Consider the following 15,622-nt stretch of genomic DNA (forward strand, 5'->3'; position numbering starts at 1 on the left):
ATCTGAGTGGATGCCAGGGATACAGGAAGACGGCACCAGAGGAGGGAGGGGCTGAGGGCTGAGGCACAGGAAGCTGCATCTTGTCTTTGAGTTTTATTAGGAAGGGGAGTCCATCCTAGTGTGAGAGGTTAGACCAGAAGGTCTAGGCTTGCTAAATAAAATCCACAGTCTGGCCCCTCTGGAGAGGGCAGAGCCTCCTCAGAAAAGCTGGCCTGAGGAAAAAGCCCTTTGCCCCCTCCCCTCCTATAAGTTAGTGTCATTCGGCTCTGGGAACGCTGGGGCCCGGGGTGGGCGAAACCCCTGGCGTCGGCAGTGCCCCCCCTTAGTGGTTGGCACCTGGCCCTGCAGGACCCGGTGAACTGCCCTGCACCGCGGGGCTCCAGTCTCAAGCCGGCATGCACGGTGGGGACAAAGCTGCAGGTCCACATGTCAGGGCGGCGGCCCACGGGGACAGGAGTCCAGCCTCATCTCTCAGCCAGGCTGGCCAGGATGCCAATGAGATTGTCCAGCCCCAGCAAATAGCCGTCCTCGCGATTGCCCTCCTCCCAGGGCCGCCGGTGGTCCAGGATCTGGCCATCGGGGAGGGGCGTGGTCTTGCCGAAGTCGATGAGCCACACGCCGGCGCGATGGCAGTGATCGTGCACAAAGAGGAGCGAGCTGCCGATCACCTGCGAGCCCCGCATGGTCAGGCAGTGGCCCTGCGCAGAGACGCCCCCTCCGGGTTCCCGCCCTAGCCCTCGCGGCCAGGCACCCAGGCGGCCGCGGCTTACCTCGTGCCTCCTGAAGAACTCGGAGACCTCCAGGGTGTCCCGGATCTGCTGCAGGCGGTTCAGATACCGCTTCTGCAGAGGGTGGGTGGGAGAGGAGGGCAAATTAATTAAACGCCAAGTGAGCCCCCGCCAAAGATAAGGAGCCGGGACCCAGGCCGAGCTTGGCAAATGCCGCTGTGAGGAAGACCCAGGACCCCGCCCGGCGTGGCCCAGAAGGGAAGGAGCGTAGAGCAGGTGCGACCCAGTGTGGTGAAGGCCACAGTGGGGACACAGCCGAGGGCACTGGGCCAGATGACAGGGGCAGTCCCTGGCTTCAGGCTCCCTAACACCTCAGGGTTGGGATCCCGCTCTTACCAGCACTTCCTCGTCTCCTTGCACAAACTCTTCAAAGACGCGAAGCACCTGCTCCCGGCTTCGCGTAGTCTTGAAGTCGGTGCTGCAGGAACCGTCCGCTTTCTGGAGGCGGGACAGGAGTGTCAGGGGCCCCAGGCCCGCCAGTGGGGAAGAGGACAGTCTAGGGCAGTGGTACCTCCCAGTTGCAGGGGACTGCAAGGCGGTGGGAGAGGGCGGAGGGGCAGGCAGGGCGGGAGCAGGGGAGGCGGGCGCGGACAGATCGGGAAGGACAGCGCGCAGTGGGGCTGGGGCGGTGCCAGTGGAAGCGCGCCTGCCCCACGCGAGGCGGTGGGAGAGGGCGAAGGGGCAGGCAGAGCGGGAGCGGGGGAGGTGGGTGCCGACAGATCGGGAAAGATAGCGCGCAGTGGGGCTGGGGCGGTGCCAGTCAAAGCGCGCCTGCCCCACCTTGATGCCCTCGATGCGGAAGCCGAGCGTGGTGCTGGAGCTGATGCCTTCCCGCCACTGCATGTAGCGTGGCTTGGTGACTGCGCGCTGCGCGTGCTCCTCCTCAGTGGGCGCTTCAGGGTCCACCGCCAGCATCTTCTTGTACATGTCCTTCCGTAGCTTGGGCCGCTCACGGGCCTTGGTCAGCTCCTCCTCTAGGTAAGTCCTGTGGGGGCGCGGGCAGGGGCCAGGGCATAAGGGGGCGCACACGGAGATCCCTTCGAGCTCTCGCCCCGGGCCCCCCTCAAGCAGTTGTCCCAGCCCCAACCCCTACTTGATCCCCCAACCGACCTGGCAGGGCACGCATACCTGACGCCCATTTTGCAGTCGAGCACGCAAGGCCCGTCGAAGCCATCTAGTAGGTCCTGCAGCTGCAGGTAGCTTTCGCCGTCGCGCTCCACCACGCCGTGGAAGGCAGGCACGCAGCCGCGCAGCGCGTCAGCCATCAGCCGCGCCAGGCAGTAGCGCTCCGGCTCCGAGCAGCGCTTCAGGATCAGCCCGCTGGTGCCCGCCGCCTTAAAACTCCCTGTGGACCTGCATCCGTCAGCGCCGCCCAGCCCCTTCCCATCGCGGGCACCTGCCCACCCGCCCCGCGGCTCACCTGTGTGCCCCGCCAGCTGCACCCAGGCGTAGCGCTTCTTGAAAGGGCTTATGACCGGCAGATTGACCATGGTTCGGATCTTCTGCCAGTGGCTTTTCTGAAAGCGACAGGGTCAAGGTCTGCAAATCGGCATCTCGGCAATGCATAAGCCCTCCCTCCACTGAAACAGGGTCTCACCACGCCCCCGACCCACCGGAAGCAGCTGGGGCTGGATGAGTCATTCATTCATTCATTCACTCTGGGAAGGTTTATTGTGCGCCTGTGTGGCGGGCGCTGATACAGGCGCAGTGAAGGTGATTCCAGCGTCTCCAATGAGCTGTCAAGAGCCTGGACTTAGCATCTGAAGCCCCCGGTTTGCGCTCCAGCTCTGCCACTGAAGAACGCGTGGGCAAGTTACGAAAATGCTCTGTTGAGGTATTTGAACTGTTGTGAGCATCGGAATTACTTGATGGTCACCCTTGTTAAAAATTGCAGATTATCAGGCCTACCGCAGGGAAATTCTAAGTAGGTCTAGAGGAGGGCCAATTTTTTTTTTTTTTTTTTTCAGATGGAGTCTTGCTCTGTCACCCAGGCTGGAGTGCAGTGGCGTGATCTCGCCTCACTGCACCCTCTACCTCTGGGGTTCAAGCGTTCTCTTGTTTCAGCCTCCCGAGTAGCTGAGACTACAGGCGCCCGCCACCACGCCCAGCTACTTTTTTGTATTTTCAGTAGAGACAGGGTTTCACCACATTGGTCTGGCTGGTCTCCAACTCTTGACCTCAGGTGATCCACCCACTTTGGCCTCTCAAAGTGCTGGGATTACAGGCATGAGCCACCGCACCTGGCCCCCCAAATTTTTATTACTACCAATGCCTCAAAAGATTCCAGGACCCAAGAAACAAGCCTCTGTGCATCCATAAGAAAAGGATCTATAAAATGAGGCAATAACTATCCTTACTGGGTTGCTGTGAGTAGTAAATAAGGCTTGAGCATGATAGGCGCCCACCTCCCGCATCCCATTCCATGGTATGAGGCAGAAGCTGAACCTGATTCCTTCACTTGGGACCTTGGTTCCTCTCATTTAGGGGGAGACAGACATACACAGAAACAAACCTGTACACAGGCCCAGGGCAGGGAGGCCAGCCTGGCAGGGCCTGGAGAAAGAACAGGCTGGAGCTCTCCAAGCCTCTCTTGCTATCCCTGGATTCCATGCACTCATTAGCTGGCAAGGCCCAGGGAACCCTTGGTTTTGATCTGGACCCAGAAATTTTAAGCCATGAAAATAAGGTGCAGGGCTGGGCGTGATGGCTCACGCCTGTAATCCCAGCACTTTGGGAGATCGAAGTGGTTGGATCACGAGGTCAAGAGATCAAGACCATCCTAGCCAACATGGTGAAACCCCGTCTCTACTAAAAATACAAAAATTAGCCAGACGTGGTGGCATGTGCCTGGTCCCAGCTACTCGGGAGGCTGAGGCAGGAGAATCGCTTGAACCCGGGAGGCGGAGGTTGCAGTGAGCCGAGATCGAGCCACTGCACTCTAGCCTGAGACTCCATCTCAAAAATAAAATAATATAAAATAAAATAAAAAATAAAAAATAATAAAATAAAATAAAATAAAATAGTGCAAACCTGAAGGCCTGTCAACTTAGACAAACCTGGGAAGGAGATGGAGGGTTTTTTTTTGTTTTTTTGTTTTTTTTTTTTTGGTATGTCCCTTATCTTTTCTAGCCTCCAGCTAATCCTGAGAGCATCCCATCCTCTGGACCTCTCCTTGTCCCACCCACAACTCAGCAGCCCTGTGTCCTCTCTGAAGTGCACAGGTTGGCTCATGTCAGCTGCGTCTGCTGCCTCCCCCTAGAGGCACTTGCCTTTTAGCACAATTACACATGTTATGCCTCCACAGGAATATACCTCCCTGACAAGAGGGAGTTCTAAGAGACAGAGGGAGAACTGAGGGGGTGGCCTAAGTAGAGGAGGGCTGCTGACCATACAGCCCTTTCCCATGGGAAGGAAATGGAGGTTATGACAGAGCACTGGGTGGGGGAGTCAGTAGTTGGTTGCAGTCATGGCTGTGTCACCTTCCATCCGAGTGAACCCAACCAAATACTGCCATCTGTGTGGGCCTGTTTCCCCTGGGAGGACATAGCTGCTGCCATAACATGAACCATCAAATGCTGCCTGCCTATTGCATGTCAGGCACTTTCTCATCTTTCATCAGGCAGCATTGCTCCCACTTTCCTACTGAAGCCCTTACATGGCACACTAGGGTGTGATCACGTGCCCAGTCCCCAGGGATCTGGGGGTGTAGCCAGAAGCAGCCCACTAGAAGCATGACATCACTTTCAAACTCCTTTTAAAATCTTTAAATACACAGCAGGTTTGCATTCTGCTGCATAATAAATCCAAGTTTTATTATAAAACTCACCACCTCCAAACCCTCAAGTAAAATTCCAGGAAGATGATATATGTGCCATGTATATTCAGCAGCACCATCCTGTACCCCCTTCTCCCACACTCAGTTTGAGAGCCATAACGAATGCACATGCATAGCAAGTGCATGAAGTGATATTATTCCCATTTTACAGAAGGAAATCAAGGGGAGTTACATCCCCTCACGCCCTGCTCCAGCCTCCAAATCTCTGGCTGAAGCTCTCTATCAGCCCATCCTCCCTCCCCATGTTTCAATTGCCCCAGCAGGTTCCAAAGTATCCCCAGCAGGATGCTACCATCCTGCCTCCCTTTGGGGGTTAAATGGGATATGGCATGAGGAAGTGCTTTGTACATGGTGAAGTGAGGTGCAGCAATAAGGCAGTCTGAGTTTTGACTTCTGGAGAACACTGAGACCTGCCTGGGGGCCCTCTCTACTGGATGGTCACCTTTGCCTTTATCCAAAAGAATGAATATAATGGCTGTAGGGACCTGCTAGAAGAATTTGGGGGATAGTGGGACCAGAATGGACGTAGTGAAGAGGAAACTTGCCTTGGGTTAGGCAGGGTGAGGGAACTTTCAGAGCTGTGCAGAAGCAGTGAGGAGGGCTGGAAGCCGGGCCTGGTAGAAGATTTGATGTGTGTCTGAAAACCTGGGCTACTACCATTTGGTTGATGGACCTGCTCCCAAGCAGGGGTAAAATGGCATCATCACCTACTCTCTTGACCTTGGTTTTCTGCATTTCATAAGAGTCAAGAGCAGCAGCAACTAAGGCCGGTCCTAGCTAGCAGGTTACAAAATACTTTTTTTGTTTTGTTTTTTTTTTTTGAGACAAGGTCTCACTCCCATTGCCCAGGCTGGAGTCCAGTGGTGCGATCACAGCTCACTGCATCCTGGACTTCCAGAGTTCGGTGATCCTCCCACCTCAGCCTCCAGAGTAGCTGGGACTACAGGTGTGAGTCACCATGCCTGGTTGATTTTTTGTATTTTTGTATGTATGTATGTATGTATGTATGTATGTATGTATTTGAGTGGTGCGATCTCGGCTCACTGCAACCTCCATCTTTCAGGTTCAAGCGATTCTCCTGCCTCAGCCTCCTGAGTAGCTGGGATTACAGGCGTGCACCACCACGCCTGGCTAATTTTTGTATTTTTAGTAGAGACGGCATTTCATCATGTTGGCCAGGCTGGTCTCAAACTCTTGGCCTCAAGTGATCCACCCACCATGGCCTCCTGGGATTGCAGGTGTGAGCCACCATACCATTTTTTTTTTTTTTTTTTTGTATTTTTAATAGAGACAGGATTTTGCCATGTTGCCCAGGCTGGCCTCGAACTCCTGGGTTGAAGTGATCCTCCCGCCTTGGATTCCCCACATGCTGGGATTACAAGTGTGAGCCGCTGCTCCCAGCCTACAAAAAATTTTCATACCCATTATCTCATCTGAGCCCTCCGTCCCACCACCTGATTTAGCCCCCCTGCCAGTAATGCGTATGGCCAAGCATGGCAGGAGTTGTGCAAGTGTCATGGAACTCAACTCACTGCCACCTTCCATCTTAGGGAGATACTTCCCCCAGAGAACATCACGCTTTTAAAAATGAATGTAAGGCCAGGCGCAGTGGCTCACACCTGTAGTCCCAGCACTCTGGGAGGCCAAGGCGGATGGATCACTTGAGGTCAGGAGTTCGAGAGCAGCCTGGCCAACATGGTGAAACCCCATCTCTATTAAAAATACAAAACTTAGCCAGTGTGGTGGTAGGCACCTGTAATCCCAGCTTCAAGAATCGCTTGAAGCCTGGAGGTGCTTGAACATCCTCTGGCTCGGGCCTCCCTCCACGAAGGTGCCCTCTCTGGGAGACCAACACACAGCTGGGGCCTACCTGGGTATCTTGAGGCAAAGGCTAGGATTGCTGACTGTGGGAGAGATTTTAATGAAGTCATAAGAGGACCCTCTGGTAATTCCTTACTCCTAGGGCTGAACACGGAGTACCTTTCCCTGGGCAGGGCTTAGCTGGTTACTAGCCTCAGACCCTCCTTTGTCTAAGCTCTGTTTGGAAGCCTTGAAGACACCTGCTCACGCTGGAGCAGACCGGCAGATGGGTGAATGCTCTGTCTTTGGCACTCACCCTTGCTCCCTGCCTCCAGTCATCCAGGCTCTGGCCGAAGCTCTCTACCAGCCCAACACCCTCCCCATGTTCCAATTGCCCTATCAAACTAGCACTCCCTGTGGTCGTGGTGGTGGGGAGAGCAATCAGTTTAAATTTATAAAACGATTTGCACTAAGGTATAAGTGAGCCACGACTTCACCTTCCCATGGGCATTAGCTTTTTAAAAAGGAAGTCTGTTAACCTAAATTCTGCTCTATAATTAGTGGAAAGTGATGTGTGGGAATTCTGAGTCCAGGAGGGGATGGCATCCAGGTCTCCTTACCTATCCTGGAGCACAGCAAGAAGAAAACCAGATGAACAGGAGCCAAACACCCTCTCTTTTCCTCCAGCAACACCCCATAATTGTTTGAGGAGGCAAGGCCTTAGAGTCATGAAGCTGACCTTGGGGGTGGGCCTCCAACTTCTCCCCTGGCTGGTTAGGAAAAGCCTGCCCATGACTTTTTCCTCTGCCAGAGTGAGGCTGCCCAGTCTCAATTCCCCCGCTCTGGGCAGGCTGGAGAGAGCTCCTAGGAGGTGAAGGGGACTACGTATGCCCCAGGCAGAGGCAGGCAGGCAGGCAGGCAGGCAGGCAGGCAGGCAGGCAGGCAGAACATTCCTGGGCTTTGGCCTGCATGGGCCGCACGTAAGGGGCTGGTAAGCCAGGAGTCCTAGAGTCCGGCCCAGATGCATCCTTCATGGTCAGCTGGACCTGCCTTGCTTCCTGCCTGGGAAAGCCCTAAATTGGCCTGGGCGGGCACGCTGTGCGGCTCTGGGACCCGCCGCGAGGCAAAGTCCGCCCTGGGCCCTTCCACACGGACGCAGGCAGCCTCTGTCAACAGCCCCTGGCTTATCTGCTGCCGCTGTGGCTGTTTGCCTTCGGGGAGGCCCCGGCGGGCCTAGGGGTGGGGAAGGCCTGGAAGCCGCAAACTTGGAGCTGGAAAGGCCCTCAGCGGCGATTTGCACCGACTCCGGACGGCTCAGGGGCGGCGGGGTCGCCCAGGTCCTCGAGGCTTGACCTCAGCCGGGGCGGTCTCTCCTACACCCAGGCACGGGCTGCGGGACCTCCTCCTAGCACACTCCCTCTCCCAGGCACTTCGCCGAGTCCCTGCGGGCGGAAGAGGGAAACGGGACGCGCCCGCGCTTCGCGCCCTTTCGCCTGCGCCGCCTCTGAGGTGTCAGAACTTCGGCGGGGGCCGCGCCCCCGGAGCTGCTGCGCAGGCTTTTCCCCACACTCCACCATCCTGGGAAGCCCCGGCATCCGCCCCCTGACCTAGGCAAGGGTTACCCCAGAAACGATCCTGGGTCCGGGGCTGCCCTGACCACCGCGGGAGAAGGGGATGCGGCAGAGCTCGTAACCGAGGCCGGCGCACCCAGCACCTGGCGGCGGGGGGTGTTCCTGATCTGTGAGGCTTTTCCCTTCTGGTATCACCGACAAACCCCATCGTCCTCCGGGCTTGTGAACCCCTGCAAGTCGCCACAGCTTCCCCGCCTTGTCCCATCGAGTGTGCGGCGGAGCAGGCGCGCGGCCACAGCTCTCCCCGCCCTGCGGGGCCGACTCGGCCTTCTGGGCAGGCCCCAGGCGCCCGAGGCCAGGGGCGCCCCTCGCCTCTTCCTCGGCCTCAGGGACACTTGCCTAACGTGGATCTAAAGCAAGTCCTTCGCGCTGACCACGGACAGTTATTCAAGGTATTTGGCCGTGGTTAAAACGAGGGGAACAAGGAGGGCGTCCCGGGAGCCGCACGTCCCTAAGTAGCGGGCGTCAGGAATGACTTAACAGTGCCCGGGGCTGTGTTTTCCGAGTGTCAGACCCGGTCCCAGAACACCCAGGCTATCAGAGGCAGAGACTAGCGGGCTGATCCCGCCCCCTTGCAGCCTCAGTTTACCGTCCCTCTCTGCAGCGCTCAGGAGCGGCGAGCCGGGAGGATGGGAGGCAGGGCTCGCACCCGGTGGGCTGCGTTCCGCTCCCAGCCGGAGCTCCCAGGCCTACGCCCCTCCCTCCCCTGCGTCCACGCCTCGTGCGGGCGCTGGGAGCAGACGGCAGCGGCTCCTGAGCAGAGCCTGGAGCGCCGCTCCACTCCCACTCAGGAGAGGGAAACCGTGGCAACGGCGGGGGTGGGGCCACGGCACTAGAGAGGGGGCGGGGAGTGAGGGAAACGCTCCTTCGCCCCTCTCCTTCCGAGGGTTCACCCGGCAAGGCTCAGCCCCTCTGATCCCTCATGTCCTACCCCACAGCCAACAAGGTTCGCTACCCGCGCTTCGCCCAGTCCCCGCGGCGGGTCCCTGCTCCTCGCCCCGCTTCTTAGACGCCCCGGGGCCAGCGCCACGACCCGCCGGCGGAGCGGGAATTAAAGTTGCCCAGGCGAGAGGTCGGCCAGGCGCCTCCCTCTGACCCCCAGATTCCTCCTAAACCGCGAGAACAGGACCTTCCACGGGAGGGAGCATGGACAGGAGCGGGTCCTCCGGGAGCTCCGAGCCGGGTCCCCGCGCAGCCCCGCGCCCGGCGCTGGCCCCGCCCCCGCGGCCCGTACCTGACCCACGTCCTCGCCCGCTTCCAGCTGCACGTTGCCGCGGCTCCGGCTCTCACTGTCGCTCAGCAGGTCGTCCTCCGAGTCCTCGAGCAGCGACGAGGAGCCAGTGGAAGAGACCGACGAGGTGGAAAGGCGGCGCGGCTGCTGCAGGTGCGAAGAGCCCGCTGCCGGGAGGCAGTCCCTCTCCCGCTCGGGCGGCCCAGGGCTGGTCGGGGGCACGTCGGGCTCCTCGGCTGTCACGGTCAGCTGAGGGATCACCCGGGCCGGGGGAGCCCGCGGAAGCCCGTTGGGGACCTGTCCCCACGCCGCTTGGCCCCGCGAGCCCGGGGATCCCCGCGGCGGCGGCCGCAGCGACCGCCGCACAGCGCGCCTCGAATGAGCAGGCGCAGCCTCCCCGACACTCCGGCGCGCGGCCCGCTCCAGCCCGGCTGCAGGGCCTCGCCGGGCCCCCCGGGCCGCCGGCCATGCCCGTTTGGGCCCCCGGGCAGGGTCAATTTCCCGAGTGTCCGCGCCCGCCGCCCGCCTGGCAGCCCACCAGGGCCGCGGCGCGCGCGGGACCTGCGAGCGCGCTCGCCGCCGCCCCCGGCTGCAGACGGCCCCGGGGCGCGAGCCTGTGCCGCTGCCCGCCCGCGCCCCGCCTCGGCCGCGCCCCCCGCCCACTCCTTTCACTTTCAGAGAAAGCGCGGGCCTCCCAGGGACCCTGCCAGGCACAGAAGGCCCTCGGTGGCTCCTCGGGGTGGCGGGGAAGTCCAGCCTCCGCAGGCACAAAACCTGGGCCCAGGCCCCGTGGCTTTGCTCCGCCCGCCCTCGGGGAGGTGGGAGGGGCTGCTCCGCGCCGGGGCCTCGCAGCCTTCCCGGGCTTAGCGGCTGGGAGGGATTCCTCCAGGCCGCTCCACTGGCCCTGTCCCCGCGCAGGAGGAGCTGGTTCTGCTCTTGGTCCCCTACCCCGTTCCTCGGGTTCCTTTGCGTGTTTCATCCCTCCCGGACAAGGGCTTCAAGTCTCCGGGGCCTTTCTCCGGCCCGAGCTCCTGAACAGAGTTCAAGGCCACCAGCCTCCCAAATAAGCCCCACCCCAGGGCGTGCACCCAAATGGAGACTCTGCCCCAGGGACGAGCTGAGGCTGCTCCCCGCAAGCTCCCCACTTCCCGGCGGGCAGAGAACAAGGTCAGGGGGCGGGGCCTGGATCTGTCCCCGTGGCTCAGCCGAGTCCCGGACTGCATCTCCCCCGCTGCTGGGTGGCAGGAGCTGAGCCCGCCTTCCTCCTCCTCTCCTTTAGGAGCTCGGGGCTTGGAGTCCGCCGTGCGGCGTTCAGCAAGTTATTTCACTTCCCCTGACTGCGGATTCTCCCGTTGCCGTGAGAATAAAATAAAAGATTTGAAATCAGGTACACCACACTCTAGATGTGATTTGTAGGCAGTCCCTTTACCCCCTCCGTATATTTCTGCATTCGTACATATAGGAAAACCTCACCCAATCCACAGAGTTGTGTCTGTAAAACTAGGAAGACAGCACTGATGTTTAAGAGTTTCAGACGCTACAAAGTGCTTATCAGCGTCATCCCATGTGGATCTTCAGCCACTTCCCATGTTGGTAGTCAGCTGACCGGCGAGGCTGCTTTGAGGAGAAGTCACTGTTTTCCTATCTTCCCATAGTGCCAGAGGAGTGAGGGTCCCCCCTCAGGCACTCAGTGCCTGGGGATGGCTGGGGCCCTGGGGACAGGGCAGCCCCGGAAGGATTGCCTTGGATGCTGAGACGGCCACAGGAGGGGCTATCCTTCCCTTCTCTCCCCTCAGCCAGGGCTCAGGAATGACCCAGGAGAAGGAAACAGGAAGTTCAGTGGGAACATGGGAATCTTCGGCAAAGCTTAGTGGCTCACGCTTGTAACCCCAGCGCTTTGAGAGGGCAAGGCAGGCAGATTGCTTGAACCCAGGAGTTTGAGACCAGCCTGGGCAACATGGCAAAACCCTATCTCTACTAAAAATACAGAATATTAGCCAGGTGGGGTGCCATACACCTGTAGTCCCAGCTACTCGGTGGGAGCCTGAAGTGGAAGAATCACTTGAGCCCAGGAGGTCGAGGCTGCAGTGAGCTGAGATCACCACCACACTCCACCACCACACCCTGCACTCCAGCCTGGGCAACAGAGTGATAACTTGTCTTAAAAAAAAAAAGGCTGGTCGTGTTGGCATGCACCTGTGGTCCCAGCTACTTAGGAGGCTGAGGTGAGAGGATTGTTTGAGCCCAGGAGATCAAGGCTGCAGAGAGCCATGACCATTCCACTGCACTGCAGTCTGGGTGACAGAGTAATACCCTATCTCAAAATAAATAAATAGGTGAAGATCCTGGAGAACTGAGGAAAGAAGCAAAATAATGTAAGAAAGAATGGCGATGAGGAAGCCAGGAGAAATAGAGGGAATGAAGGGGTACGAGGGAGAACATAGAGGAGTTTGAATAGTTGACTCCTTCATGGAGAACCTGGGAAGTCACATCGCCACCTTCTCTAAGGCAACCGTCTAGAGGAATCCGAGCTTGTGTGTGAGGGTTGTACTCTGCAGCTTGAAGGCCCTGGATCACTCGTGTCTCAGACACTCACTCCTCTGCCTCCTTCACAGCTACACTGACCTGTGGCAGGACATGGGAAGGTGCTGCCCTCAGAGAGGGGGCTGGGGGAAAACCCAAGGCGGGGAGAGCCAGCAAGAAACTGCCAGAACTGGAAAGGTAGGGAGGGCAATGAGGGACAAGAACACGCCCTGCACTCCTGTGTGTCAGGCGATGGATGGGCCGGGTTGGAGGTATAAGCAGGCTGGGCACTGGGTCTCTGTCCTGGCTGCCGAGAAAAAGGGCAGTTCTTTTTCTTCTGTATCAAGCACTTGCCCAAGCCTTAGGTCTATTATACCAGCAGCCAGAGAATTGCTCTTTGCCCTACCTGCCCAGATGCCTCTCACAGGAAAGGTGAGGGCAAACCTGGAAATGGATGCTGAACTGAAATCCAATCCATAGGTTCTTAGAGCAGTGAGGGGCCTTATATCCATCTATCCTCCTCGTTCACATTTCAGAAGTAACAAGAGGTTAAGTGGCTCTGCCAGGGAGGTTAGGGCCACTCAGCTAGGTGGTAGAAAAGGCAGTGTGTCCCGGCTAGGTCCCCTGACTTCCTGCTCTTGTCGCCCAGGCTTGAGTGCAATGGCACGATCTCAGCTCACTGCAACCTCTGCCTCCTGGCTTCAAGCGATTCTCTAGCCTCAGCCTCCCGAGTAGCTGAGATTACAGGCGCTCGCCACCAGGCCTGGCTAATTTTTGTATTTTTGGTAGAGACGGGGTTTCACCATGTTGGCCAGGCTAGTCTTGAACTCCTGACCTCAGGTGATCTGCCCACCCAGGCCTCCCAAAGCGCTGGGATTATGGGCGTGAACCACCTCGCCCATGTTCTCAACTTCTTTCATTAACATCTTGTATTTCCCGGCCGTGTGCCATGGCTCACACGTATAATCCCAGCACTTTGGGAGCCTGGCCAACATGGTGAAATCTCGTCTCTACTAAAAATACAAAGATTAGCTGGGCATGGTGGAGGGCGCCTGTAATCCCAGCTATCCAGGAGGCTGAGGCAGGAGAATCACTTGAACCCAGGAGGCAGAGGTTGCAGAGAGCCAAGATCGTACCACTGCACTCCAACCTAGGCGAGAATGCCAGACTCCATCTCAAAACAAACAAAGAAACATCTTGTAGTTCCTTCTGAAGGCAGTCTGCCCCCATCTACTGCAGGCAAAAAACATAAGGGTACGTCTTGGGGCAAGGCCTGGGAGTCCCTGGATAGCTGTAGGATGAGGTCAGCAAGTTCTTCTGTCGTCTTAGTCATGCCAGGAATAAACATTGAAACTCTAGAACATCTGTTCTTTTATGACTCAGTTTCCCCAGTCTTTGATGCTTAAATAGAAGGGATGTGGAGAAAATCAGACTGACCAGTATGCAGGTGGAAAGGATGGCCTCTTGAGTGCTGCCAAAAAAAAAAATTAATAATAATAATAATAATAAAACGTGACGGGGGGGGCGGGGAAATTCAAACACTTAAGCATTAAGCAGGCCAGAGAAATTGTTTTGTTTGTTTTTTTGAGAGGGAGTCTTGCTCTGTCATCCAGGATGAAGTGCAGTGGCATGATCTCTGCTCACTGCAACCGCCACCTCCTGGCTCAAGCAATTTTCCTGCCTCAGCCTCCCATGTAGCTGGGATTACAGGTGTGCACCACCATGCCTGGCTAATTTTTTGTATTTTTAGTAGAGGCAGGGTTTCACCATGTTGGCCAGGCTGGTCTTGAATTCCTGACATCAGGTGATCTGCGTGCCTCAGCCTCCCAAAGTGCTGGGATTACAGGCGTGAGCCCTGTGCCCGACCGCCAGAGTAAGTTTTTTAAAAATTAAATAAGCAACAAAAAAAGCGGGAAACTGGGGTGTAGAGGAATGTGTCAAGGTTGTTTTTTGTTTTGTTTTGTTTTGTTTTTTTTTGAGATGGAGTCTTGCTCTATCGCCCAGGCTGGAGTGCAGTGGCCGGATCTCAGCTCACTGCAAGCTCCGCCTCCCGGGTTTACGCCATTCTTCTGCCTCAGCCTCCCAGGTAGCTGGGACTACAGGCACCCGCCACCTTGCCCGGCTAGTTTTTTGTATTTTTTAGTAGAGACGGGGTTTCACGGTGTTAGCCAGGATGGTCTCGATCTCCTGACCTTGTGATCCACCCGTCTCGGCCTCCCAAAGTGCTGGGATTACAGGCTTGAGTCACCGCGCCCGGCCTGTTTTTGTTTTTAGACAAAGTATCACTCACTCTGTCACCCAGGCTGGAATGTACCATCATGGCTTACTGCAGCCTCCACCTCCTGGGCTCAAGGGATCCTCCTGCCCCAGCCTCCCGAGTAGGTGGGACCACAGGTACATACTACCATGCTCAACAAATTTTAAAAATTTTTTGTAGAGATGGAGTCTCCCTGTGTTGCCCAAGTCTTGAACTCCTGGCCTCAAACAGTCTTCTACCTTCAGCTTCCCAAAGTGCTGGGATTACAGGCATGAGCCATTTTGCACCCAGCCAGTGTGTCAAGATTTTGATGGTCATTAGGTGGCTGTTCTGAGATAGGCCATGAGAGTCTCTCTGCCTTGGCCACAAGGCTAGCTTACATGTCTGAGCAGATAACCTTTTTTCTTTTCCTTTATTTATTTATTTTTGAGAAAGGCTCTCACTTGATCACCCAGTCTGCACATGATTGTGCAGAGGCACAATCATGGCTCACTTCGGTCTCGACTTCCTGGGCCTAAGTGATCCTCCTGCCTTAGCCTCTGGAGAAGCTGGGACCACAGGCACAGGCATGTGTCACCATGCCCAGTCAATTTTTAAATTTTTTGTAGAGATAGGGATCTCACTCTGTTGTCCAGGCTGGTCTTGAATTCCTGGGCTCAAGCGATCCTCCTGCCTTGGCCTCCCAAAAGTGCTGGAATTATAGGCGTGAGCCACTGTGCCCAGCCAGAATCTATCTTGTAGTATCTCAGTTGGTTGATCCTCCTGTTCCCTAGATGTCTGCTTTTTCTTTTCTTTCTTTTTTTTTTTTTTTTTTTTTTTTTTTTTTTTTGAGGCAGAGTGTTGCTTTGTTGCCAAGGCTGGAGTGCAGTGGTGGTGTGATCTCAGCTCACTGCAACCTCCGCTTCCCAGGTTCAGGAAATTTCCTGTGTCAGCTTTTGAGTAGCTGGGATTACAGGCATGCGCCACCACACTCAGCTAATTTTTGTATTTTTAATAGAGATGGGATTTCTCCATGTTGGCCAGGCTGGTCTTGAACTCCTGACCTCAGGTGATCTGCCCACCTTGGCCTCCCTAAATGCTGGGATTGTAGGCATGAGCCACTGCACCCGGCCTGAGGTCTGCTTCTTGAAGTGCCTGAGTCCTTACCCCCCTCAAAGACCTTCAGGGCCAGGCACAGTGACTGGTACCTGTAATCCTAGTACTTTGGGTGGCCCAGGGAAGAGGATCACTTGAACCTAGGAATTTGAGGCCAGCCTGAGCAACATGCTGAAAACCCATCTCTACAAAAAATAGGAAGATTAGCCAAGCATGGTGGCACATGCCTATGGTCCAAGGTATTCAGGAGGAAGAGGTGGGAGGATCAACTGAGCCCGGGGAGGTTGAGGCCGCAGTCAGCCCATGATCAAGCCATTGCCCTCCAGCCTGGGCAACAGATTGAGAGACTCCATCTGAAAAAAAAAAAAAAAATTCAGGATTTATCATGCCTGAGGGCTGCATCTCTTGGAGAACCATCACCCTGGGGTACAAAACTGGGGGAGAAAAGGGCCTGGAAAATGG

The 15,622-nt window shown here is 56.7% G+C and overlaps 1 protein-coding gene across 1 annotated transcript; it reads right to left on the bottom strand.

The window, feature by feature from the left end:
• Window positions 1-70: 70 nt before the first annotated feature.
• ITPKA (inositol-trisphosphate 3-kinase A) lies at window positions 71-13,141 on the bottom strand. The gene is made up of 9 exons (XM_017895395.1): window positions 13,067-13,141; window positions 11,882-11,910; window positions 9,289-9,988; window positions 2,209-2,305; window positions 1,917-2,133; window positions 1,569-1,773; window positions 1,125-1,226; window positions 771-842; window positions 71-668 (listed from the first exon to the last, which is right to left on the bottom strand). Exons 1-9 carry the CDS (start codon window positions 13,139-13,141, stop codon window positions 465-467), a joined length of 1,701 nt encoding a protein of 566 aa, XP_017750884.1. The 3' UTR covers window positions 71-464.
• Window positions 13,142-15,622: the final 2,481 nt, after the last annotated feature.

Source organism: Rhinopithecus bieti, unplaced genomic scaffold, assembly GCF_001698545.2.
Source record: "Rhinopithecus bieti isolate Rb0 unplaced genomic scaffold, ASM169854v2 scaffold_26426, whole genome shotgun sequence".
Classification (NCBI taxonomy): Eukaryota; Metazoa; Chordata; class Mammalia; order Primates; family Cercopithecidae; genus Rhinopithecus; species Rhinopithecus bieti.